The sequence below is a fragment of the Gorilla gorilla genome, chromosome 2 (assembly GCF_029281585.2).
Source record: "Gorilla gorilla gorilla isolate KB3781 chromosome 2, NHGRI_mGorGor1-v2.1_pri, whole genome shotgun sequence".
Lineage (NCBI taxonomy): Eukaryota > Metazoa > Chordata > Mammalia > Primates > Hominidae > Gorilla > Gorilla gorilla.
In genome coordinates, this window is record NC_086017.1 from 150,624,379 (window position 1) to 150,652,267 (window position 27,889).

Here is a 27,889-nt window from a genome sequence, read left to right on the forward strand (position 1 = left end):
CGGATGCCTTAATGGGGCTCTGTCAAGAGTGGGAAGGTCCCCACAGCTGTTTCTCAAAGCCAGTAGACCACTCAGTGTGGGCAGTGGGGAGCTTGTGCTTGGCAGGCCTCCCACGTCGCCATCATTTCTTTTTGAACACTTGATGGCACACCTGGTCACCACAGGTCAGCTCCTGCAACGTCAGAAAGTGGGTGAGGGTCTAACAAGCCAGGCCTTTCTTCTGCCCAGCCCTCAGCCCCCTTGGTATCTGGGGGTGGGAGGTTGGAATAAAGAGGACACTTAGGTATTCTGGGCAAAGTGCGTCTCACAGACCCAATCAGTGGGCATGCCCTGCAGGTAGCAGTAATTTGATTTTGACACTTGAATTGAGCTTGAACAACTATAAAAATGAAAAATGCAAAGAAATGACCCTCTTGGGCAGGATTTCTCCTACTCCCATGATTAAAGTAACATGACCTAATTTATAAAAGGCAGCGAAGCCATGAGGAAAGAAAGGACCTAGTGTAGAGAAGTGTTTGGAAGGTAGGGGCCTGAAAAGATGCTGGCTAGTGAGCTGCCCCTCCACCCTGTGGGCTTTCTGGCCTCTGGTGATTAGAACATTGGCTGGCGGTGGCGCAGGTACCCGCAGGGTGTGAGGTGCAGAAGGGCTTTCCCAGGCTTGCCTGTGCAGCCAACAAGGTCCCGCTTTTCATGTAGATAGAGGGAGCCCCAGGCCTTATTTGACCCTCACTGATCCTCGAAGGAGGAGGGAAAAACATGAGTGTGGGAAGGACCACCACAATCATTGCAGTTGACTGTGAATCCATTGTCTAAGCCACAGAGAGCACTGGGGATTGTATTACAATTAGAAAAATCCATCATCCAAACCAGTGCAGGTAGGGAAAGCCATCAATGCAAAACACGATAAATGCCTCCCATATATCATTAGCTGACATTGCCTTCAAAATAAAGATCTCAGGTGAAGCAAGGCTGGCTGTGAAGGGCACTGTGGCAACCTGAATACTGACATTGGAGCCAGGTACCTGCCTCATTCCAAAGGTGAGTGAATTAATGAATGAAGAGCCATTCACTGAATGAGCCATTCATTTACAAATGAGCGAAAAAGGATGAAGGAGTGAGAGATTTTTCACCATTTGAATGCTGAACCCATGAAGTGCCTTGAAGAATGAAGAATAAAAAATTAAGCTGTCTCGACAGGTATAAGATATTTAAGGATATCAGTTATTGTTCCTACTGCTCTGTTCTAGTACTAAATTAACTTAAAATATTTTGGGGTCAGGAGGACATACCTCATGGAGAGAGGTCAATACCTGTGGCAGTTCCCAGGCAGAGTGGGTCCTGTCTCCTCCCCACCCCACTCTCTCTCCCAGGCTCCCATCATTATGAGAAGGCCCTGTCCCACCCTCCTCCAGGGCATCTAAATTCTGTGGCTCACATTTCTCCCCAGCTGGTCTTTAGCAGGTTCCCTGTATTTCTCCTTGGATCTCTGCTTCCTAACTCAGCATTTTGAACTTTATTTTGAATTGCAGCTGTTCACGGAAACAGCCATATAGATTTCTTCCTGGAGTCCCCTGAGCCAGATGGGAATGGCTTTCTGACTATATGACCACATGCATTTGGCTGGAGCTTGGGGTAGGAGTGCAGGGCCATTTTTCTTGTCAAAACGCCTGGCTAGGTGACCACAGTAGCGTGTGTAAGCACAATGGAAGTGAGCTAAGCAGAACCCAGTACTTACCAGGTACAGCTTGTCCCCCTCAATCCACTGCTTCCAGCCACGGTTCTCCTTCTCCCCCTTTTGCACACACACAAGGACATCACCTTCCCAGGTGACCAGTGCCTGTAAAGACAGATTCCCAGGCAAATCAAACACATGATCTTGAGGGACTGAACAAATCTAAACCTGCAGCTGCAATTCCTGCAGCCATTTCAGGGTCTTGCTTGCTCGAAGGGCAGAGCCCTCAGCCTCAGGGAGCCAAGATCTTTCCAGTGTCATTTTCCACATACACCCTCCGTTCCAGCCAAACCAGCTTCTCTTGGCTTGCTCTGTTTTCTTTCAAGGAGTTCTACTCTTCCATTTTTCCTTATGGCAAAAATAGCATTTCAAATCAGTGGGGAGAAGATGATAAATTTCACTATATAACGATGTAAAATTTCTGGAAGGGGAAAATACCTTAAAGTCAATAGAGAAACAAAAACCTGGGGGAAAATGATAACATATCAGCAAAGATTTGATTTCCTTATATATATAAAGGGCTCCTGTAAATCAATAAGAAAAATGTCATTAACTTAATAGTTCATGTTAACAAAGAACATGAACCAACAGCTTACAAGGGGGAGAGAGCCCTAGCAGATGGCTTCTAAACATAAGAAAAGACATTCAGCCTCACAGTATAAGAGAAATGCAAATGAAGACTTTGTTTTTCAGATACAATTCATCATATGGTCAAAGATCAAAGAGTTTGATAATACACTGAATTGGAGGGAGAGTAGAGAAGCAGGCACTCTCTCTTATACAAGGCACATGGGGATATAAATTGGTATAAATCTCTTTGGAGCGCAATTTTATATTACCTTTCAAAATATAAAACTGCATATACTTTCTGACCTAGAAATTCTACTTCTGGGAATTTCTCCTTCAGGAATCACACTGTGAGACCTGCCCACTATAGGACAGCAATAAAGGCAGGGGAGCTCCCTAAATAATCAGGGCGTTGCCCAGATGGCTCCAGTACCTGCCTTCTTATCCAGAACCAGATGGGTGGACCTTCTGGTTCTTGGGTTCCTCCCAGCAGCAATGCCAACTGGTTAATAGCACAGGGGCAGCAGCAGAACATGTGCTGAACAGCCAGGCTACAGTGGCCAGCAGGTTGGAGAAGCCGTAGGCCTGCTGAATCCCAAGAGTGCTCAAACCCCTGTGTACATGTTTACAAACTATTTACTCTTCAAATTTCTCCTCCTTCTGTTCCCCACTTTTACCCCTCCTAATACCTGCTATAATCTGTACTACCCCTAGGTGGTCCTACAGGGCCAACCACTTCTGTGCCCAAATTAGGCGTGCCCTTCCTGAGATGATTATGTCATTCCCATCTGAAGAATGGTTCTGTGCCTGTGTTATTCTTCTTCGGGGATGACCCTGATGCTAGCTGATTTTCTTCCAAGTATGTGCAAACTACATTATGCCTCTCTGAACAATATTATGCTAAGGACCAGATGTTTACTTTTCTTGGTATCTTGTAAACCCAGTTGGTGATAAACTGACCTGTGGTTTTTTCCCCAGTGTCCTTGTACATTTGGGCCTGTTTTTTTTGGTACAAATCTGTTTTCTACAGATTGTTAAATCTACCTATTTCTAAAATAATATTTGACCTTGACCATATTATATACTTTATGTACAATTTTATTCCTTCTCATTTTACTCCCCAGTGCATCACAGCATTCTTTGTTACAGCAAAGGACTAGAAGCTTCGTAAATTCTGTCAGTGGGTGGCTAGTTAAATATGGTATGGTTCATCCCTGCTATGCAGTCATTGAAAGAATATAGCCGTAGTGTATGGTTTAAGTCGAAAAAGCAAGGAGCAGAGCCAAATGCATAAAGCAGAGAGGGGGGAGTATGCATGCATGCATATGTTTGTACATGTTTCCTGCAAGGAAGTAAAAGAAACCCTTAATAGTGATTGTCCCTGAGGAGAGAACTTGTGGCTGGGGCTAGGATAGAAAGAAAATGTTACTTTTTACTTTTTGATTTTTTTTGACCATCTGCATGTATTCATATTCCCAAAGCTAATTTGAAAATAAAATTCTACATGTTTTCTAAAGAAAAAAAAGGTCTCCTTCTCCTTTAGGACCATCCTAAACCTCACATCTTTAAAGGTCTTGGAGAAGCTATATTCATAGGTTGCCTTCCTTGCTCTTCTGGGAGGAAGATGTCTGGAATAATAATTTGCTTTTTCTTATGATGAGCCTTGGACTCTGAGTTTTCCTCTAAACAGATGAGAAAGGACTCATGTCTTCAATTTGGGCAAGGACGGTGTCGTCTGTCCTCCTCACTGCCAGATTGCCTCACACATGATAGATACCTAACACGTGTTGGTTGAATTGATGCCTGTCTCCCCCAGTAGACAGTAAGCTCCATGAAAGAAGATGCTGTATCTGCTGTTCATTTCTGCAACACCAGACTCAGCACAGTGACCAGCATTGTTGAATGAATCTCTATTTGTTGAAACATAATCTTGAAGTAAATCCATTTGCTTACTTGCCTTAGTTTCTATGGTCCTACCAGAGTGCACACACGTACATCAGTATGGTCATTGTTCATTTACTTGTCTGCCTTCCCCAGAAGGCTTGCAATGCCTGAAGGCAGGAGAGGGCATTCTGATTCATCATTTTATCACTAGCTACTGACTTAGCCCTGGCATGTAGTAGGGGCTTAGCAAATTTTGTGGAAGGAAGGAAGAAGGAAGGAGAAAAATGTTAGTGCATGGATCCTGTCCTAATATTTTATTTTAATAACTCATACTGGACAGCAAGATTAAAAGTTGTTCTGACCCTAAAGTAAATTGGTTACCAATAAATTATGATAATACTTACAATATTATAGCCTTACTCCTATATAAAAATAATAAGAAGCAGAAAGAAGAGAATGGTTAAATGAACTAAAATTTCTCAATTTAATCTGCTTTTAGTTGGTGCCCTTCATCCCTGCATCAGAAGAGATTTTTAAAGGAGGCTCAATTGCCTTAAAAGATCCTCAGGTTGAGGAAATGGAAACAAGTGAGGAAAGCCCTTCATTCTCAGCTAGGGGATAAAGAAGGAGTACATTCCAAGGGCAGATAGCTGTACACAGAATTGAAGAAACCTGGGCTCCCACCATGCTTTCCACTATCACAGTTTCCAAAGCTAACATTGCTTAAAACAGCCCTTTATGATAAATTAGATACAGGCACTGTATCAATGTTAAACTTATAGAAGCTGATAACCATATTGCAGTTTTACAAGAGAATACCTTAATTATTAGGAAATACATATGGAACTATTTAGGGCTAAGGCATCTGATTGTTCAGAAAAAAATGTTTGTATGTTAGAGAGAAAGCATGTGCACATGATAAAGCAAAGGGGCAAAATGTGGTAACGCTTGGTAAAGAGTGTACAGGTGTTTTTTGTTAAAGCAAAGGGGCAAAATGTGGTAACTCTTGGTAAAGAGTGTACAGGTGTTTTTTGTTATATTCTTGTAACTTTTCTGTAAGTTGGAATTACTCGCCAACACTTTTTTTTTTTTAAAGGAAAACAACAGCTCTTTAAGAGCATTGAAGGACAGTATTCACATGCTCAACCCTCCTTAGTGCACTTGCCCTCAATTAAGAGTTCTTTGGTTTGCCTGCAGGGCCCTTCCTCTGGCAGCGCCTGTCTGCCACTCCTCTTCTGGGGGCTCCCATCTTCTTCTGCCATCAGAATGGCATTATTGGCTCTAACCGCCATTGTCTTCCCTGCTTTTCCCTGCCCTTACTGTCTGCCCCAATTTCAACTACTTATTTTATTATTGAGATATAATTCACAAAATATAAAATTCACCCTTTTAAGATACACAATTCGGTAGCTTTTAGTACATAAGGTTGCGTAACCATCACTATATCTAAATCCAGGTGATTTTCTTCACGCCCCAAAAGGAACCCCTGTGTACTAGCAGTCACCATTCATTTCCTCTATCCCCTGTCTCTGGGCAACCACTTTCTCTCTCTATGAATTTGCCTGTTCTGGACGTCTCATATACATCACACAATACGTGGCCTTTTGTGTGGGGCTTCTCTCACTTAGCTCATTTTCCAGGTGCATCCATTTTGTAGCATGAGTCTGTCCTTCATCCTTTCTCATGGATGCATATACTCCACATTCCATTACATGGGTATCAATTGCTTATTTTTAATTTAATTTTATTTTGGGGGTAGCTTGTGTAGTTTTGAAAGGGGCTTTAACTTCTCTTAGAAATCAGCCAGGATAGGAAGTTGGGAATACATAGAACCCACAGGAAGTCCTTCCTAAGGGGAGTCTCTGACTCCTCAGAGGAGAATTGACTCTGTGATCAATGTGGTTGCATTGCTTCTGCTCTGGGCTGGCATAGAACTGGGCACTACAGGGCACAACGTGCACCTCTCCTCCACACTGCCAAGTGAGGAGATTTCCAGAGGGCTTGTAAGGGTGACCAAGTAGTTGAGACATGGAGCCCTGGAAAACAATAGCATGAGGAGTACCACACACACTCTCACACTCACACATCCTCACACTCCCACACGTGTATAGGTGTTCACTCAGGCATGCCACCAAGTGTGGGCGACAGAAATTAATCAGAGAGGCCAGGCATGGTGGCTCACGCCTGTAACCCCAGCAGTTTGGGAGGCCGAGGCGGGTGGATCCCTTGAGGTCAGGAGTTCACGACCAGCCTGACCAACATGGTGAAACCCTGTTTCTACTATATATATATATATGTGTGTGTGTGTGTGTGTGTGTGTGTGTGTGTATTCATATATATATATATTTAGCCAGGCATGGTGGCGCACGCCTGTAATCCCAGCTACTTGGGAGGCTGAGGCAGGAGAATTGCTTGAACCTGGGAGGTGGAGGTTGCAATGAGCCTAAATTGCGCCACTGCACTCCAGCCTGGGCAACGAGAGTGAAACTCTGTCTCAAAAAAAAAAAAGAAAGAAATTAATCAGAGAAAGAGATTTGCCCACTGTCTAGCACCCCCTTCCAGCTGAAGGGTTCCAGTGAAGTTACAGGAAGTAGGTAGTCCCTTGGGCATCTGCTCTGCATGGTGATTCTCATGGGAATGGCCCATTGTTGGAGGCTGGGCAAACTGTCCTGGGTACTTCTCACTCCCTACTAAGGGTGTGTGTGAGTGTGTGTGTGTGTGTGTGTGTGTGCATTCACTCTGGCTTTCTAGTGAAGGCAAAGAGGAGGCAAGCTGTGGGAAAGAGGATTCTCTCTCTGCAGGGCTAACTGCTGACTGGAGAGGGGAGAAAATGGAACACGGAGAGACAGAAGAAAGGTAGGAGTGTGTTAACACGTGGAATCCATTAAGGGCTGGAAGGGTGATTTATTTTAGGAAGAGCAAGTTCTCTACCATCAAAGGTCACAAAGGATCAAGTCAGAGAGGACAGGCCTGCTTTTCAAGAGCCCACAACCAAAACAGAAAGGTGAGGGAAAATGAATCATTTTGCACTGATTGGGTTGGAAGAGCAGAGTGATGCAAAAAATTCTGAGATCAATTTTCCTAGCAATTCTGGTGTCCAGTGAATTGGCTTTTCAGCCAGATGGTTCACAGGTTCAGAAAAGGCTTGTTAATCCATTATCCTCTCAGGGAGGGGTTCCATAAGTGGACATTCCAGGGCCCAGAATCTTAAGTTCTCATGCCAAGAGTGCTCTGGTGGAAAAATTTCCATCATGCTTTATATTTCCCTACTTTTCTTTAGCAAAGAACACTAAATATAATTCAACCTTGACTTGATGGCTGAGATTATCAATGCTACAGGACAACTTGACTGAGAAATAAAGTGTGTCCAGCTCTCTTGGCTTTTAATTGTCACCAAATAATAATAACAGCTTTTCCTCCCCATCCCAGGAGAGGAGTCAGAGCTTGTGCCCATTGCTTTGGGGGAAGAGTTGAGACCTCTGACTTCTAATGAGCTCCTGGAAGGACAGTGTGAGAGTCTCTGGGTAGTGGCCTGACCTTGGGAAGATCAGGACTCATGGTGAGGGGGGCAGGGCAGGGCAGAGGGTATTGCTTGCTTCGTTGTGGCACTTGAAGGGCTGGCCCTTTGCTGGGGGTGGGAAGGTGACAGCACAGATACATTGGGTCAGAGTACTCAGCTCTGTCCTCCCTCAGTTTGGGAGATAGGACAGAGGTTCCAGTGGCTGAATTGGCCCAGAGGGAAAGGATGCTTTGAATATTCAAACTGCCCAGCCTTGTATAAAATGCGTGGGCATAGACAGTGAACAGTCAATTGCAACCATGAAAAATGACAAGCCAGGAACCTTCCCAAATCTCTTGGACTGTGTATCCCTGGGGTTCGTTACAATGGGAAGGTTTGGTGGAATCCTTAAATACAACTGAGATTGGATTTCTTCTATTCCTGTTTGGTGGGGACTGACCAGGTGTAATTTGATTTGGAAAATCAAAAACAGGCACACTGAGCATGAATGTGAGCAGGAGGGCTGGTTACTGGGTTGGGATACCACATGGTGATGCTGGGGAGAGCTGCTGTTACCCTTGCCTTCCCAGCACCTCTCCACTTCTCCCTGCTGCCTCTGCCTTATTTGCAAACAGCTCCCATGGGCAAGAGCCTGCCTCTTCTGCAAACTCAAGTTTTTGGGCTTTGAGATAACTCCCTACTCCCCTCTCAGAGTTGTTTTCTGCCTGCTTTCAGGGTCCCATCTATATTCAGTAGTTCAAATGGTGAAAGTCTGGCCTTCTGATACATGGAGAGTTGCCTAGATTATCCCTTGTCAGTTAAGGCAATGCTAGGACAGAAGCCAGAAACTTGCCAGAGATTTCTCCAAGTTATTAGGGCTGGATAAATCTTGACTCCACTTAACCTACTGATTTTTTTTTTGTTTAATTTGGATCATTCTTTTCTAAAAAAATGAAATCAGCTGGGATCATCTATAATTGAGATGTTTCATTTTATACTTGCTCTTTTTCAGCAGAATCATAAAAATTTGAGATATTTTATATAAAAACATCTGATTTCTCTACATCTCCTAAAAAAAATCTGGCACCTTCAGGCTTCGCTCCTCCATGGCAGTGCTTGGCTGGCACTGCGCAGGGCTGCCACCTTTCCATGTGCCCTTGCTCCCCAGCAGGCGCAGGTGCTGTCCCTCCCTGTGATGTTCCACCTTGCCCTCTTCCCTCTGCCTGCCAGGCCCATGGCTGTATATGACTCACAGGCCCTGGCCCTGGATCATGGAGAGGTTGAGCTCTTAATCTCTCCTAGTCCTGCCTCTTCCTACTAAACTTTCAATAATTGCTCATTGCCAGCATGATTAAGGCCATCCTGGTCCTCCTTTTCCTGATTTTTCCCAGGTTGTTTCTAATATTTTTTTTTCATCATGATACCAAATAGCCAGCCCCTGGCACAGAATGTGTGAGTGAAAAACACCAGCCCCGGTCAGTACCTTAACATGCCGGTTATCCATGCCCTTTGTGTACTCGTCAAACTCTACTCCAACAGTGAAATCCACATCATAGTTGCGGAATGTGCTAGTGGTTTTTGTCTTGAAGTTATCACCATCTTGATCAATAACCTTCGTCTGAGTGAGATGTACTGCAATCTTGCGGGTGGCAAAATCAATATCTGTTGGCAAAGGGAGTTTTGGAGGTTATGATGTGCTCAGCCAGACTCATTCATTTCTTTAACAAGACCAAACATTCAAGACTAGAGACACAGATTGTGTATAGGCCACCTGTCTTTGCTTAAGTGGGAAACAAGCATCTTACTCGTGGCCAAGTTGGGCATTTCAGTCAGTTGCTGGGAAACCTAGGAGTCTCCTGGCACCTCCTCAGAATCCCTGATGGGAGGGAGATGTAGCATGCAAGGCTCACCCCTAAGCTGCAGCTCCCCAACACACACACACACACACACACACACACACACACACACACACACACACACACACACACGTCACAGCAGCTCTATTCTATCTGACCTGTTGGGCATCCTCCTAAGAGTTTGCTGAACAAAAAGATCTCATAATTTAAAAGAAAAAAGACTTTGGAAATCACTAGTTTTAATCATGGATAAAGATGAAACTTAGGAAACTTTTGTTAATGTCCACAGCGGGAAGGGATAGTTACAAGCTTTCATTTTAACAGCAGACTGTTCTGCCTCAGTTCTTAGCCCCCAGTATAGATTTGTTTTTTGTTTTGTTTTGTTTTGTTTTGTTTTTTCGAGACAGGGTCTCACTCTGTTGCCCAGGCTGGAGTGCAGTGACATGATTTTGGCTCACTGCAACCTTGACCTCCTGGGCTCAAGTGATCCTCCCATTTCAGCCTCCCAAATAGCTGGGACAACAGGTGCACACCACCATACCCAGCTAATTTTCATATTTTTTGTAGAGATGGGGTTTCACCATTTGCCCAGGCTGGTCTCAAACTCCTGAGCTCAAGCGATCCATGTGCCTCAGTCTCCCAAAATGCTGGGATTATAGGTGTGAGCCACCATGCCTGGCCCCCAATGTAGTTTTAAACGTATTCTGGAAAATAAATATTTGTTCAGAGATTTCTTCTTTTTTTTTCTTTCTTGAGATGGAGTCTTGCTCTGTTGCCCAGACTGGAGTGCAGTGGTGCAATCTTGGCCCACTATAAGCTCTGCCTCCCAGGTTCATGCCATTCTCTTGCCTCAGCCTCCCAAGTAGCTGGGACTACAGGTGCCCACCACCATGTCTGGTTAATTTTTTGTATTTTTAATAGAGATGGGGTTTCACCATTTTAGCCAGGATTGTTTCGATCTCCTGACCTTGTGATCTGCCCACCTCGGCCTCCCAAAATGCTGGGATTACAGGCATGAGCCACTGTGCCTGGCCTCTTCTGTTGTTTTTAAGGGATAGGTTAATAATTGTTTACATTTTTATTATGAAAATGTTGAAACAAACCAAAGGAGTGTTGAATGTCCTAAGCGTTGCATATTACAACAAGAAGCTAACCCCTAGTTGAACATAAAATGTGGCTCAACTAGAGCCATGCCAAAAAGTTGTTGGCCTGTGGAGTAGATCTAGAAAGAGAGGATAGTTCTGAAAATACTTGAATTTCTTTCCTTGCTATGAAATCATCACTCTTGGTCTTTAGTCAAATATCTGATTCCCATTATGCCTGTAAATTCTCCAAATATCTTTAGATGCCAATTTAAATCTTTAATATTTTTTTAGAAAATCCACTGAGAAGGTTTTAAAAAACCTAGAATTGATTCTATTAAAACCCAAAGATAATATTGACCTCAAGAATAAGAACAGTTCAAATTTATCGAGTGCTATTTCTCTGAGAACTGCAGTACCATCTTTATGATATGTTAGTGATGAAATTTCATGTTGTGCAGTGTCTGGTGCAGGACAAACACTATATTGTGGCCATGAAAGAGAGAGCAGCAGGTAGCTCAGGAAGTTCCTGTCAGTTTGGAGATTGACAACTCTGCTGTCTTCCCATGGTGGCCAAGCATCACTTCCCTCACTCTCTCCCCATTTCCTTTCTGACCCATTTCCTTCAAAAATCCTTCTTTGGGTCTGGGCCTGGTGGCTTACGCCTGTAATCCCAGCACTTTGGGAGGCCTAGGTGGGTGGATCACCTCGGGTCAGGAGTTCAAGACCAGCCTGGCCAACATGGTGAAACCCTGTCTCTACAAAACTACAAAAATTATTCGGGCATGATGGAGGTGCCTGTAATCCTAGCTACTCGGGAGGCTGAGGTGGGAGAATCACTTGAACCCGGGAGGCGGAGGTTGCAGTAAGCCAAGATTGTGCCATTGCACTCCTCGCAATAGAGCGAGACTCCATCTCAAAAAAAAAAAAAATCATTCTTTGGTCACTATTACTCCCCTTCTCCCCAAAATCAAGGAGAGGCCAAGTTGAACCTCACTTTGGGTCAGCAATCTGAATCCACAACAGAATCACAGCGGCATGAGAAAGGGCCCTGGGTACCTTTAGACCCTAACTTGTATAAAGTCAGATTTGAGCCTGACAGAACAATTTTAAGTAATATTAGCTAGCCAGAAGGTAAAAAGATTACATACCTGTATTCTAAGTTGAAAAGAGAAGTAAGTTCAAGTTGGCATGAGCTGCTGCACAAATGCCAGTGCCTTGCTCACCTCTCATTCTCTACTATTTGTTGAGTACCTTCCATGTCTAGGAACCAGTGGGTCCCAAAGCTAGTTTCCTTTCTGGATCACCTGAAACAATGAAAAAAATGCAGATTTCCGGGTCCTATCCCAGACCTAGAATCTCTGGGTGGTAGAGCTCAGTGATTTCAGATTTTGAACTTTGTCCATAGGAGGCTGTTTGGAAAAAGACTTCTATGGTTTAAAAATTTTGAAAGCTACTGTTGATGCGCCTACTTTTCATGTCAGAGATGATGAAGTAAGACCTAGAGAGGTCAGTCTACTTGTCTAAATATACATGGCTGAAACAGCAATTGTAGTGGCTTGGTAATTGGATAGATGTGTAGAGATATTGAGTTGGAAGGAAGAAACAGTGGTTCTGAGCTTGGATGATCAAGATGAGAGCCAGGGAATAAAAGAGGGAACTAGTTTTATGGGGATACATAGTGAACTGAATTTTAGGTGAGGTGAATCTGCGAGCCATGCTGTGTGGACTCTTGGTAATATTTGGGGTGGCAATTAAGACACTCTTTGTGTCTAGGGATGGTGTCCCTTTGTGTCTAGGGATAGTGTCTAGGGATGGTGGCTCAGGGTGTAACCTCCCTTGGGAAACCTTCCTCATTTTATTCTTCAAACAAACCCACAAGATAAGTTTTATTTTATCCTCATTTTGCCAATTAGGAAAAACTGCCTCAGAGAAGTTGTGTCACTTTCCCTGGATTATATGGTGAGGAAGCAGTCGAGATGGTACTTGAACTTAGGACGGTCTGTCTCAACGGCCAGTGCTGTGCTCCCCAAGCTCTGGGGTAGCCCAGTTAGACCATCCCCATGTGTGCAATTTCTGTGGCTGCCCAAGATACTAGTAACTTCTGATTCTGTTAAATTTCCCCTGGAGACACAGGGACTGTGGGATTCAGCTGGATGAGCCCTCCCTGTTTGAGGCAGTTTGTTTTCCAAAGCCATTGCACACTGTCCCCCACCAAATGGCAATTGTTTTCTAGGCCCAGGGCTGTATAATAAGTGAGAGCTGAAGCAATCACACTCCAGCTGGCTACATTATCTGGCAGCTCATTTCGCTTCACCTCTGTGGCTTATGGAATTGTACGTGAGCACGTCCAAGTCACAATTGTACGTGAGCACCCCCTGTGAGGCATGGGGTGCAGGGAGAGATGAACGGTCTCTCGGCTGCCTTTGGTTCTGTGAATTCCTCTAGTCTTCTTGGCCACCATTCCCAGAGCCCCCACTTCCCCACTGTATTTGCCATGGGGTACAGCTCCATTGGATGTTTGGTGGTCAAAAAAATGGGCTCACGAGCAAGTAAGTTTGGGAGATGAGGAATTAAAACCAAGACAAGCTGGTTTCTGCCCTGTAGAATTTCATAGATTCTTTAATATGGGAAAGGTGCTTTGTAGCTCCAAGTTGGAGGGAAGGTACAGGATGCACCTTTTCAAAGTCTGAGGTGGCCATGGAGCCCCTCTGTGGAGGAATATGCAGTCTGCCAGGTGTCCCAACACAACTTACTATGGAAAGGGCTCACCAAACCCTTTCTGACACATGTATCTCAGCCACCTTGGCCTTGCAATCATACCTATTTAATTTTTCTCTCTTCAAGGTAACTGCTGACCTGTTTAGGTAGGACTAAGTGGTCAAGTATTTCCGACTTAAAAAATGAACCCTTCCTTAAAATTGCTGCAAGCCACTGAAGAGCATCTTCCTTGTTCTAGTGAGTACAAGCACATGCTTGCGTCGTGCAGAGGAGCTGGCAAGAGGCTGGCATGTCACACTCCAGTTCATATTTCTCTCCTTCTGCCCCAAGTGTGTCCAGCTTCAGTCTCGTTGCTGGACATTTGGTTCCAGATCTAAAGCAGCAGAGGACAGTGGCCATATGTGGAGCTATTATTAACTGCATCACCTTGTTGTGAGGATCAAATTTGATGGTGTTTGTGAAGAGCTTTGCCCAGTGGCTGGCAGCCTGTGATCATGGCTCTGTAAATGGAGGCTGCCATCATCATAATATCATTATGAAGCCCCTGATCTCACAGGCCAATTTCCTTAGTTCTTTGTGTTTTCCCACATATCCCTTGAACAGTTGCTGTCTGAATCCCTGTCACTCTTGTCCCAGCTTTCCAAATCTCATAAGGCCGAGCCCCAGATTTGCCTCCTCCTACTCTTTCTTGCCTCCTTCCTTACCTGCTATCCAGGCCAAACAGTTTTACTGCTCCCCTCTACCTGCCAACAGTACTTAGCATTTCCCCCTGCATTTTTCATGGAGTTGGTTATTCTTTCCTTCAGTTTCACCTCTATGAGGACAAGGACAATGACATCTTCTTGCTCTGTGTTCCTCCCCACCACACCATAGAACCAGGTCTTGAGCTAGGCAAATAGTAGGTACTCAAGAAATACTATGGATTAGCTAATGGAGGCAGCAAGGGCCAGGACAGTGATTATTAAAGTGAGGTTCCTGGGCTGGCAGCAGCATTAGCACCTGGGAACGTGTTAGAAATGCAGGTTCTGTGCCACGGCACTCCAGGCTGGGTGACAGAGCAAGACCCTGTCTCTAAATAAATAAATATAAATAAAAATAAAAGAAATGCAAAATCTGGGGCCCACCCTAGACCTATTAAGTAGGGGCTCTGTTGGCCAGGCTCTGCTTGTCCTTACAAGTCTTCCAAGTGATCATGTGCATGCTAAAGCTTAGAACTGTGGTATAAATGAGTAAGGGTAAGGGGCAGATGCGGGTACAATCCTGTCTCTTATTTCCCAGCTAGCTGTGTGACCTTGGAGAAATCACTCTTCCTTTGTAGGAAAATGAGGAAAAGAATGCTCACTTCAGAGGACTATTTACAGTGTGGATTCAGTAAAAATAATGGTAAAATGCTTTACATAGTACCAAGTAGCTTGTCCATATGCAGTGCACATTGCCATCCACTCTTGGCCTTATCTGTTTGGGTCAAGTAGGGACCAAGTCAGCATTCAGTCCAGAGTGAAAGTTTTGGGTCATATTTATGCATCTCCATAGCTGTCTGCACTCCATGTTTTGCAAGGGGCTTGGACTCCGCAGGAGAAGTGGGAATGGTGGCTGATACACTCTCTTACTGTCATAGACTTGGTCTGTCCCATAGGCATTTTATCCAGCCTGGCGACACTTTTCTCTGTGTGGATCAGTTTCCTCACTCTATAGTTTGGTGATGGGTAGAACCAACTTCAGCTCCTTCTCCAGTCCTTTGTGCTAAGGTCTGAGCTGTGCTAAACCATACTTCAGGAACAATAGGAGATGGGAAAAGAAAAACCATAGGTCATCTGTTAACCAGATGAAACAGGGGAAGGCTCTAGGTAAAACCACTAAGGAATAACTGAAAATCTACAGAGAAATTTAGAACTGAAGTGTTCCTCTGAGAGCAAGTCTATTTCCACTCAATGGATGTGGAAACTGAGGCCGTGAGAATTTAAGTGGTGAGCTCAGAGCTACCCAGTTAGGATAGCACTCCTGACAATTTCTTTACAAATGCATTCTGTTGTCATTTACAACTAACACCTCCGCTCCCCAGTAAAAAGTATTGCTTGTCCCTGGTTGCATAGAAAGGTAGATCACAGCTAAAAATACCTATTGCTGACAGAACTGGTTTGTCCTGGAAACACCATCCCTAGTCAATCTTTCTGACCAGTGCCGGGGGAATCTTATTAGAAGACTATGCAAATGGAATCAAGCATCACTTCTCTTCTGGATTGAAAAATGGCTTGGCCTCTTGGCCACCCTTCAGTGTTTGCACAACCCAGTAAATCATGTTGCCCCTGCTCTGCTCCAGGGAAGGTAGCCAAATGTTCTGTTGGTGGACTCATGATATTTCTAATCAAAAGGGTTTAACTGAGGATGTAGAACACACACACAAACACACACACACACACATGCACACACACATACAGATTATAAAAACACTTCCTCTTCGTACTTTGCAGAGAAAATTATTTTCCTGGTATGGTATTTTAATACCAGGGTTATCAAGCATGTTTTATCTCCTTTTCTGGATTAAGGGTATCTCTGAGTCTGATTTATAGCCAGGTGAAATGAATTTCTATCTCAGAAGGAAAGGTCCAAAGGCAAGCTATTTCTGAATAATATATATGGCTTTTAGCTGCTGCAGAAGGAAAAAAAACAACACGGACGTGACTTTATTAAAACATACTTTTCATAACTGCATTTTGAACAATACAAGCCATAAAGGTGAAATATGAGTATGCTACTCAACATTAAAATGCTTTGTAATGTGCTTGTGAAAAAAGCTAAAGTTGCAGGCGAAAAGGGCAGGTGCTCTTTGTAAATTAAAGAGCAGAGAGGCACAAGTATTCATCATATGAAATCTGAGAACCATTCAAAGTGCAGCTTTGATGGACTTCAAATTTGGACTCCTTAATTCTCAAATCATTGGCACTCTTAGGCAATTGTGAGAAGCAGAGTGTAAGAACAATTTTTTCCTTTTTTCCATGCCACTTCCTCCTCCAGAAAACACATTTAGAAAGGAATTAGATGAGATCCCTGCCTGCCTCCTCCTCTCACTTCCTTCTAGGCACCGGGGGCAGGCTGGAGACCCTGGGGTGCCTCCCTGCTCCCTATGCACTGTTTCTCCTCCCCATTCTTAGTCTACTGCATACTTACTGGGATGGACATTAGAGTGGAGCTGATGCCAACACATGCAAGGGGAGACTTGTACAAAGGGATGACACCTATCATTACCTAGGCTTTTTCCATCCCTCAGCATTTCCCCTTTGAAAGTCCTACCAGGTACCATATGGTTCAAGTAGAGACTTTGGCAACGTGTATACCTTCATTGACTTGTGAGCACCATCAGGAATCCAGATTTTATGAAACAAATTCTTCATTGGAGCATCAGACATCTATCTATCTATCTATCTATCTATCTATCTATCTATCTATCTATCTATCTATCTATCTATCTACCTATCATCTATCTACCTTCTCATTTTCACCCAGGGACTCTGAGTGATTCTCTTTCAGTGTTTCTGAGGGTCCTGCCTATTTACTTTGGATGCCTTCATTTGGACATACCTTGTTCACAGTGAAGCTCTTTCTTCCCTACCTCCATGTTTTGTACCCCTACCAAGAACAGTGCTGAGGAAAGGGCTGTGGGTGTTAGAAGCAGATAGCCTGGGCTCCTGTCTTAGGCTCCATCATTTCCTAACCACACGTGGCCATGGACAAGTCTCTCCACTTCTCTGGATTCCTCACCCCATAAAATGGAAAGCATTTCTTCTGAATTTATCTCTGACTGTATCCTGAGCTCTATATCCCATATCAAAGTGCCAATTTTAATACTCCATTTGAATGTGTAACATATCTGAAACCAAAATATGCAAACCAGAATTCTTAATGCATGCTCCCCGGCCACCCCAGCCTGGTACCTCCCCACCAAAACTCACTCCTCCCGGTGACTTCCCCATTTCAGGCAATGGGATTGTCATCTGCCGAGTTATTCAGGCCTAAGCCTGGGACCCAAATTCATGTCTATCATTTCCTCTCACTTCATATTCATCTGCAAACCCCGTGAGCTTTATCTGCAAAATATATGCTGAATCCGTCCTCTCTTCTCCAGCTCCACGGGCACTGCCCTAGCCCAAGCCATGGTCATTTCCTGCCTGGACAACACAGCAGCCTCCTAATGGGTCTCTCATCCTCTCTGCTTGCAATCTTGCCCTCCTATGATTCATTTTCCATGCTGTGGCCATAGTGATCCTTAAAGAATACAAAGAGGATTAATTTGTCTTCCCAGCATAAGGCTGGTATCTGCTTTGCCTTCCACCTACCTTTCTACTCTCACTCCCTGACCACACCCCCAACCCCTCCGGCTCACACACTTTCAACTCCCAACACACCAGCTTTCTCAAATCCTTGGGCCCAAGTGATTCTCCCCCCTCAGCCTCCTGAGTAGCTGGGACCACAGGAACGTGCTACCAGGCCCAGCTAATTTTTTTATTTTCTATTTTTTGTAGAGACAGAAGTCTCATTATGTTGCCTAGGCTCATCAAGAACTCCTGGCCTCATGTCACCCTCTTGCCTTGGCCTCCCAAAGTGTTGGGATTACAGGTGTGAGCCATCACACCTGGCTTCATGTTCTTGAACACACCCAAAACCTTTGCACTTGCTGTCCCCTGTGTCCAGAATAACACTAGTCAGCGTTCAAACCTGGGTTCCACTGTCACCCCCTCAAACCTTCCCTGACCACCCATCACACTCCACTCCATTATTCTTTTAATTTTCTTCTCAGCACTCACCACTACCCAAAATAACCTTAAACTATTTGTTTACTTTCTGTCTCCCCACTAGCATGTAAACTCTATGCTGGCAGGGAACTCGTCTCCTCATTTCCCACTATATCGCCAATGCCTAGAGCACTTCCTGATTTGTCATAGGTGCTCGATACATTTGTTGAAAACTGAATGCACTAAAATGAAGAAATGCATATAAAGCTCTAGTGTTATGTGTATCATGGTATGAGAATAATTTGTGCTTGTGCTCACCCATTATGCTAGACTGCAGGCTCTTAAATGGTCAAGATGAGATTTTGCACAAGACATATATTCGGGAAATATTTCCTGGCAGAGACCACTTAGATGGGAGCTGTCTGACTTCAGCCTCTCAGGGCTCTGCCTTCCTGGTGGAGCTTTCAGAGACCCACTAGAACTGTTTGTGATAGCCACTGCACTTTTAAGTCTGTGCATGTCAATTTAAGTGAAAAAGATGTTCTTCATAGAAGATAATCCTCACCTTCATTTGTGAATTAAGAAAATAATGGGTTTTCCCCAAATAGTTACAATTTATGGAATGAAAATTTCCTAAAAGAGGTATAAATTTAACATCTAATTTTTGGACACATGCTTCCCCATCTTCACTGGTAAAGTTATGTGATAGTTTTTCATTTTCTAGGCTGACTCCTCCCTGACTCTTCCTCCTCTAGTCACCAAATCCAGTCTATTTCCTGCTCTGGACATCTCCCTGTTCACCCTTTCTGGGTACTGCTCTCAATACCTTCCCAGGGTCATTGTAACAACCTCTTTAGTTCTCTGACAGTCTGCTGGTCTATTCACTCTATCTCTGTTAGAGTGAGCATTGATAGCATCTCTCTCCTCTGCATACAATTTCTTCCTAGACCCTCTCCTTGCAAGGTGAAGTTCATGTGCAGCACACTGACTTAAAGATCCTGTTGCTTTTCCAGACTATTCTTTTGCCTCCTCCTTGCACTTCACTCCCTGGTAATACAATGCCTTCTGGTGTCCCAGGCCCATGCCTGTGCACACACCCATGGGGCTATGCCTGACTCCATCTCTGCATGGAGAACTCCGTTCTTCCTTCAAAGCCCCACCAAGAAGTACTCAGGAAGCCTTTACTGACTCCATGTACTGTAGCTCCTTTCACCACCATGCACACACTTCTTGTTACTATTGTTCTATTGATACCATAGCCCCTTTGAGCCCAAGGCATAGAATCTCAACTGGCCCATCTGTGGCAGATTATATTTTCTTAAATGGCTGCAATAACACCTCTCATCCTACATGCTGTTCTTACAATGCAACCTTGACATTCATCCCACTGAGAGGTGGGGTCTATGTCCCTTTTCCTTGAATGCAGGCAGGCTTGTACCACTTCAACCAATAGAATATGGTGGAAGTGGTACCCGGTAGCTTCTGAAGTTGGGTCATAAAAGGCCATGCAGCATGTATCTCTTCTCTTTGGATACAGCCAGCATGCTGTGAAGAAACCCAGGTCACATGGGGAGACCACATGTAGATGCTGAAGGCCAGTTAAGGTCTCAGCTGCCAGCCAGCACCAACTGCCAGACATGCATATGAGTGAGGAAGCCTGAGATGGCTCCAGCCCCAGCTGCTGTCCAATTGCAACCAAATGAAAGACTTTGAGCAGGAACCATTGGGGTGAACCCAGTCAACCCCCAGAACCATGAGAAATAATAATTAAATGACGTGGTTGTTCCAAACCACTACATTTTGGGGGTAATTCAAACAGTAATAAAAAACAGGAATACCATTTGTGCATGGCTGTAACCTGACTCCTTGAGAACAGATTCCAGGGTTGGTTCTGCTTCAGATGGCACAGTCCCTGGCATCCACGGCACCTTCTAAAGCTTTGGTAGAGAAGTTGAATGATTCCCACCTGGGCAGAGTTAATGAACTCTCTCCCAGTATTCGTTCACATTATTGAGACCTCCTTATGTCTGTCATTCTTGATCTCCCCTTTAAAATGAAGACCACCCCTCCCATTCCTTCATCCCCTGATCTGACCTGAAGGAGGACTGACTTCAGGACATAACAAGTTCCTCAGGGCAAAAGAGTTCACCAACTGGTTTCCTCACTGTCAAGAAAGAATCTGGGGTGAGAAACACCAAGTGCCTAAGAAGGCAGGAGAGGAAGTACCACTGACCCTTGGCTCACTCACCTTTTGAACTCTTAATGACGTAATTTTTGGCAAACCCAAAGGTTACCATGATGTGTTACTCTGCTGAGACTGGTGGCTGAGTCATGATGGGAGGCCAGTGTGTGGAGTGAGTCACTGGTCTAGTGACAAAGCCAGATTACTGCCCAACCCCACATCTCAGTAGAGTTGCTCTTTCCTTACTGAACCAACAACCAGGCCCACAGAAAAAGCAAACTCTCTAGTGCTAGGGGTTAAAGTATTAGAAATCGATGATTCTTAGATAGGGAATGGGCACCATCCTTAACAATAGTCACACATTTGAGGATGTCTACACATACTCTTCCCAAATGCTAAGGGTCTCACTGCTCAAAAGGGTAAGGAAGGCAAGCTTCGTTGACATCTCAGTGTTGGGAAAGCAACCTGCCTTATGTCCTGGGCGTGGAGGAAACTCTTGAGATCTGTTGGGCTGCTTTTAGCAGGTTAGATTGAAGGGGCAGCTCTTCCTCGCCTGCTTCTAGCTGAGCCCCCTGAGACCTGTCTTCAATCACTGCCATGCCTGCCCCACCCATGTTCCCATGGAAGGTTGAGAAGGACAAGGGGTCCTACCTCAATGGTGATAAGATGACTCTGGGTGAGGCATTTCTGCACAGGGCCTCATGACTTGGGCAGGAGCAAGTTTCTGGGGTCCTGAGACACTGGGCTGTCAGCAGTTGGGTAAACCAGGCACCAACAGATTCACACTCTGGGTTTACCTGGTAGTACCATGTATGGTATTAATCTTAATCAGTTGAGTGTCAGCCTAACACTCTACACTGCAGAGATCATGGGACAAAGAGATCAAACGACTTGCTCATTAGAGTGAAATCAATGTAATGTGATATTAAATTGGAAGTTTTGGCTGAAGCTTTAAGAGACAATAAATATTTGATACCAAGGAGCATTAGGAAGTCCAATCTGAAACCTCAATGGTGAAGATATTCAAATATCACATTCACAACTTGTGAGCCCCTTACTCACATTAAAGGTGTAAGTTTATGTGAAAAGAGTCCAGAGGAAGGCTGTTGTTAGAGGCAGGATTTCTTGGAGAGAGCTGATGGTGTACTCTGCATCCTCCCAACCCCCAGGAGGAGAAAGAGGGTGGTAGGAATGCTTGCTTCTCACCTTAAGCCTAGAGAGGTAGGCTTTAGGGGTCCACTCTGCAGAGCCATAAACTAAACAGAGCCTAGATTTTAAGTGTAAGTCATCATAGGACTTTTTTTTTTTATTGAAGCATAAGCAGCAAAAGACACAAGGTTTCTTTCTAATTGTATTACTTGACTCTGGCTTATTCAGCATATTGCTGAAACCTTGAAACTTCCAAATAACCCTTGTTAAAGTACTTTTAATTGCTCAAAACCACAACTACATCTAATATCATCTGGAGGGACAGGCAAGGCTGGGGCTATTATCTCTATTTGGCAGATGAGGAAACCGAGGTTCCAAAAGGTTAAAAAACTGGTTCACAGTCACAGAGCAAGCCCTGGACTCTAGTCCCAGCTGTGTTGACCCTTCTGCTTTGGTTTCCTTATCTGTATAATCTTGTTCAGAATTCTAGTTCCAAGGTATGCTCCAATCCATTTACCCATGTGTAGAATCAGAATCCCATTTCTATTGGCCACTCCTGGTACTAAAAAACACAGGTGCAACAGGGTTGAGGATGGGGCACTGGCAGGAGGATTTTTGTCTCTTTCTTCCTCCCCCCAACTATATTGAGGTAAAAATCCTGCTAACCAGAATGAAAAGGAAAGCTATTCAGTGTTGGAAACCAGTCTAAAGAACATGAAGAGGCCGGGTGCGGTGGCTCATGTCTGTAATCCCAGCACTTTGGGAGGCCGAGGCAGGCGGACCACAAGGTCAGGAGATTGAGACCATCCTGGCTAACATAGTGAAACCCGTCTCTATTAAAAATACAAAAAATTAGCCGGGCATGGTGGCGGGTGCCTGTAGTCCCAGCTACTCTGGAGGCTGAGGCAGGAGAATGGCATGAACCCGGGAGGCAGGCTTGCAGTGAGCCGAGATCGCGCCACTGTACTCCAGCCTGGGCAACAGAGCGAGACTCTGTCTCCAAAATAAATAAATGAAAAAAAAAAAAAAAGAACATGAAGAAAGTGCTTAGTTCCACAAATATGGAAGATATCACAGCTCTCCTTTTTCATTGACATGGTGGACATTTTCAAGCTAGAAGTTTATCACCCCAAAAAACTCATGATTTCCACTCTTGGAGAGACCATCATATCCAAGTTATTATTGGGCCTCTAACTCCACCCACTGCCGTCTCTCTCATTCTGCATGTGGAGGAAGTTCCAGCGAAGTTACCCCATATGTGGAGAACTTTAAAGCTAGAAGAGGTGATAAAGAGGCTGCTGAGGGATGGAATAAGGTCAGGCAGCCAAAGCCCCTTGCTCAGCACCTGGAGCACAGGAGCCACCCAGTAACTGTGAGCTCCCCTCTGGGGACCCACTCACTCTAGTCCCAGGCAGAACCTGTAGGCTGGGCAGGGCTATGCGTTTTCTGCCAGTTCCACAGGGAACCCACTCTGTGGTGAACTCAGGACATGCACCAATTGGTAGCCCTTGGCCTGGAACCCAGTTCAGAAGTCATATAAGCAGTGGGTTGTTTGTGCTGTCTGACAACAGCCTCTCTAGGCTTCCATGAGCTTGATTTTCCCTAGGCTGAGAGATTTGCTAGCTATTTCTTTTCTGCTTCCCCATTACAAAACTGATAAAAGAACAATGCAGAGGTCGTTGGTGGATAATATCAGGTCCAAGTGGTTATCAAAGAGATGGTGGTCACAAGGCAGGGGAGCGACTGTGTTATCCTCTCAAGTTTGGCTTTACTCTGTGTGTGTGTATCCTCCTGACATACATGTTCAGTGTATGTTTTCTGTGGGCCAGGCACTGTGCTAAGGCATCCTAGACATAATCTCATTTATCATTATTCCCAGTTTCCAGATGAGAAAACAGCCTCAGAGAATTTTTATGATCTGTCTAATATTGCACAGCTGTACATGAGGCATGAGGATTTGCCACAGGTCTGTTGAACTCCATAGCAGCACTGTCTGGAGGGCCAGACCACAGTACTCCCAACAACAGCTACCCTCCCCATCCCCAGCCTCCTCCTTACCCAGGGCCTTCATGTAGCCCTCAAAGTTTTCATTACTCTCCATCTCCCAGGTTCCATTCTGGTCCCTTGTCATGGTGGTGGCCACTGGTTTGGTGAGGGTTTGTGGTGGATGGCAAGGAGCAGGCTGCAGGGAGAATGCATTGGAATGAGCTTCTTTTATACCCTAGTGGGCCAGGTTTGTGACTCTGAAGATAACAGGTTCAAAGGGCAGAAGCACAACTCAAAAGAACTTTTCTTTGCAAAGTTCAGTGAGACTATAGGTAACCCACGAACAAAGTCCTGGCATGGCCAGGCGTGGGTGTCCTAGTGTCCTGCACCATAGGCAGGGCCCTAGAGCAGCTCATTTTTGGCTGGCTGGGTCCCCATGGGCCCCTTATCCCACACAGAACATTTCATCCAGTAGTGGAAGAAAACAAACATCCAGGGTCTACCCCACATGTACTATGGGTCACCAGTACCCAGGCCTCAAGCCTGGAGTCTATCAGCCATGAATCCAACACTCATAGCAAGGCTGGTGAAACTGAAAAGACAGAATTCACACCTGTGGAGCTCTACTCTGTTCCAGGCAGCATGCATACTTCATCTTGTTTCAGCTTACAAGAGCTCTGTGAGTTATGTTTAACCATCCTTATTTTACAGATGAGAAAGGATCATGGAGGTTAAGTCACATGTCTAATCACAACTTGTAAGTGGTTGAGCCAGGATTCAAACTCAGATCTGTTGGGCTCCAAATCCTTTTCTTCAACAGTGTGCTAGGTCAGCTTTGAAAGAGGTTTGGAGCCTGACTTGAGAGCCCAAATCTCTCTTGCTTCCCTGTGGAAGCAAGGTGCCCTGTGGACTTCCTAGCAGCAGAGTGAGACATAAGAAAAGTGTTTTCTGGGAACATGATTCTGCTAAAAGCAAGCTGAGCCTGGAGGGAGGCCAGATGGAGGCAGAGGGGTAGTGGAATGTTGTTTTAAGATCCAAGGGGAAAGCTGAGGATCACCTGGATCAAAGTGGGGGCATAGCTGGACAAGGACCCTTGGTTCAGGGATGTTCTCCAAATGGGCTGTCCCGATGGAAATGGGTTTAGTTTATTGCTCTGACACTGTATTCCAAGATGTGGTGTCTGAGAAGTGACTGTGAAGAATGGAGGTGTGGCCTGAGACAGATATACCATGAGTTCCCAAAGTGAGACCTATTTTGATGATGACACTGCAGCTCTCATATATGTATCCTTGTGCTGTGAAATCGAAGTAAATGACTCTGTGTGTGGTATGAGGGATATAAAACAGCACATTTATCTTTCAGTAAATACACTGGAGTTAGGAAGACAGAGTGAAAAATGGCCCAGCTGTTGTCAAAAGGCCAATGGGGAAAGGTAAGGGGTGAGAAAGAAATAACTTTACCACAAATGGAAAATGAATGGAGGAAGGAGTAGACAGATAAGAAACCTTGGAGATTCATCCTGTGAAGTCCAGCCAGAAGCTGCTGTAGACTGAGCATTCAGCCTCCTGGGCTGGAGAAGTAGATAGTCCCTCCCAGGCTCAAATTCCAGGGCCTCCACCATCCCTCCTGCCTGCAACTGAGTACCCCGTAGGCCTCCCCTGTAAGAATGTGTAATGAGAAGCTGGCCTGGTAGGGGAAGGGGCTGGGGGCAAGACAGGAGTTGCTAATTGCACTAAGCCAGGGGCTTGGGTTTTCATGGGCGTTGATGGGAGAGGAATTGGTCTTGGTGTAAGATGCAAATTTGAAACTGAGATGTCTGTATAAAGCCAGGCACTTGAAGGGCTACTCCCTCATTGAGGGTGTAAATTAGTCAAAATCTGCAGCAACAGACAAGAAAAAAGTTTATCTACTTGGCATGGGATCTACATAGGTTGAAAGAAAAGTTCTGTTCTGCTCCTACCTTGGTTTGGGGTTTGAATTTATCCTTTCTGTTAGCTAAAATATTAAAATAATAAATGTCCTGTGCTTGTTAACATTTTTAAGCTGCCAGGAAGAAGTAAATGTAAAAGCTGTGTAGAGGAACACACCTTCAAAACCAGATCAACCAGAATTCTGTGTGATAAAGCCATGCCAAATATGAGCTCATAATCCAAAATTGTAACACACACTGACAAACACATACAAACTGATGCTCTTTGTAACCCACCAAGAGCATCATCAGAAGAAACATACAGTGAAATTAGATTTCCAGGAGTTTCAGTTAATAAAATCAGGTACAGACTATAAAATAATTATGTTTAAAATGAATAAAGAAAATTTAAAAGCACTGAAAACATGAAAAAGGAATAAAATAATGTTTTTAAAAACAGATTAAAAATTTAAAAAGAGTAGTTCTTAAAAATATAATCACTAAAATTAAAAAGGTAATAGGTGGGTTAAACAGTTGATTCAACACAGCTTAAGAAAAAATTAGTGAAATAGAAGATGCAGTCAAGGAAATTACCCAGAATATATTAACACAGAACATACTGTGATGCAAATGTAGATAAAAATAAAATTCTAAAATTTCCCGGAGAGAACAAAGACAACCATACAGATGACCTATAAAAGAACAATGTAATAATGAGATTGATATTAGGCTTTTCAACAACTCTGATGGAATATGACAAGGGAACAATATCTTGTAATAATGAGGGAAAATACATTTGAATAAAATTCTAAACCCAGTCAACTATCATTATATGGTAAGAGTTTCAGATATACTCTTACCATATAACCTTAGTTTCAGATATACTCTCGTACTTGAATGATATAAAAAAGTTTCAGATATAATAGCCACAATATGGAAACAACCCAGACTTCCATCAACGAGTTGATGGATAAATAAATTGTGGTATATTCACACAATGAAATACTACTCGACAGTAAAAAGGAGCACTCTCCTGATATACACAGCAAAGATGAATCTCATAGACATTATGCTGAGAGAAAGAAGCTTGACACAAAAGATCATATACTATATAATTTCATTTACATGAAACTCTAGAAAAGAACAAGCCTAATCTACAGTGATATACAATAGATCAGTTTTTGTGGGTCCAGGGAGAGCAGGTAAAGGTAAAACTCAAACTCTACCCTTGTGATCTGTGCCTTCGTATTGTATGTAAACTATACCTTAATAAAAAAGGTATAATTATGTTGATTGTTTATAGAAAAGCAATTTAGTACAAACTCAAACTAGAATCCTGTATTATACCCACATGAGTGATGGGAAGTAAACTTGTGCTAAGGAGGCTGTAATTACTGATTGACTATATGTTTGTGAGAGATATTAGTTTAAGCATTTTTTTTTTAAATTAAGACTAACCCTTATAGAGCAGAGGTTCTTAACCTCTAACAAGAGTTAGAATCATCTGGAGGCTTATTACAACACAGATCGCTGGGCTCCACCTCTAGAATATCTGACTTAATAGGTTTGGGTTAGGGTCCAAGAATTTATGTTTTTAAGTAAGTTCCTGGGTGCTGCTGCTGCTGCTTGACAACCACAGTTGAGAACTACTGTTTTAGAGTAACAGAAATAAAAGAGGAAATAAATAGAGAGGGAAAATAAAATCCTAAAGTTTGGAGTCAGCCACACCAAGTTTTGAATCTACGTTTCAACGCTTCCTAACTGGGGGATCCGTAACGTTTCTGAGTCTCAGATTCATTCTTTGAGAATCAGGGTCATTGTAAGATTTAAACAACACCAAAAAACCAAAAAGCTCTTAACAGAGTCCTGGCACATAGTATGTGTTTGTTCCAAGATAGTAACTAGATATGGGGGTGACAGACCAAACTCCTAGCAAGTGTGTGACTTGTCCTAAGCCCTCAACAAAACACAGCTTCAGCATATTCTTCTGTTCCAGATCTATGTATGTGTAGGAACTGGGGGTGGTACTGAGGGGAAAAAGTGAGGGATAGTGGATGAGAAAAAGCAAGTGCTACTCAATAACTCAGCCACTATTGCCTACACCTTCCATTTAAGGAACACTGCAATCTTAAAATTGGTAGCAGAGCCCAATTTCAAAAGTTGTGTCCTAGGGCCCCCAACTCTGTCCGCTACACTCACAAATCACATACCTGGACATTCCATTTTCTCAGTTGCCTGGGTGACTCCATTTCTGAATTTACTTACCTAAGTCTTTGTGGAATTCTTCAGGTGACTTTTAAGATGAAGGAAAATGATCAACTATAACCAATCTTTCCAGGTTACTAGAAGCTTTCTGGAGACTACATGAAAAAGAGCAGAGGTGGGTCTCCCTAGAAGCTTGGTTCTGAGATAAATCAGTCAGCTAAGAGTGAGCACAGCAAGGACTCTCAGGAATTTACCTTCTGTCCTTGGGAGCAAGTGACTGCAGCAGCTGGGCTCCTGGGCTGGCTCCCTACAGGCAAGCAGTCTCTCCCTGGCCCACAGGCCCACCCAGGCTCGCCGAGCTCTGTCCTGCTTTCTTCTTCCTCTTGA

At 44.0% G+C, this 27,889-nt stretch overlaps 1 protein-coding gene across 2 annotated transcripts; it reads right to left on the bottom strand.

Annotated features, from left to right (window-relative positions):
* Positions 1-27,889, bottom strand: RBP2 (retinol binding protein 2). 2 transcript variants are annotated; one of them, XM_019023530.3, is made up of 5 exons: positions 27,757-27,889; positions 23,461-23,584; positions 9,166-9,344; positions 1,736-1,837; positions 1-172 (listed from the first exon to the last, which is right to left on the bottom strand). In XM_019023530.3, exons 2-5 carry the CDS (start codon positions 23,531-23,533, stop codon positions 122-124), a joined length of 405 nt encoding a protein of 134 aa, XP_018879075.1. In that variant the 5' UTR covers positions 23,534-23,584; positions 27,757-27,889; the 3' UTR covers positions 1-121. The 2 variants fall into 2 exon arrangements, with proteins under 2 accessions (XP_018879075.1, XP_055239426.1); XM_055383451.2 differs by lacking the exon at positions 27,757-27,889 and adding an exon at positions 27,563-27,696.

Coding starts and splice junctions, on each gene's coding strand:
- RBP2 (XM_019023530.3), bottom strand. CDS start 23,533: ATGACAAGGGACCAGAATGGAACCTGGGAGATGGAGAGTAATGAAAAC. Junction 1,838..9,165: donor TGGATAACCGGCATGTTAAG/GTACTGACCGGG, acceptor CTGTCTTTACAG/GCACTGGTCACCTGGGAAGG. Junction 173..1,735: donor AGGGGGACAAGCTGTACCTG/GTAAGTACTGGG, acceptor CTGACGTTGCAG/GAGCTGACCTGTGGTGACCA.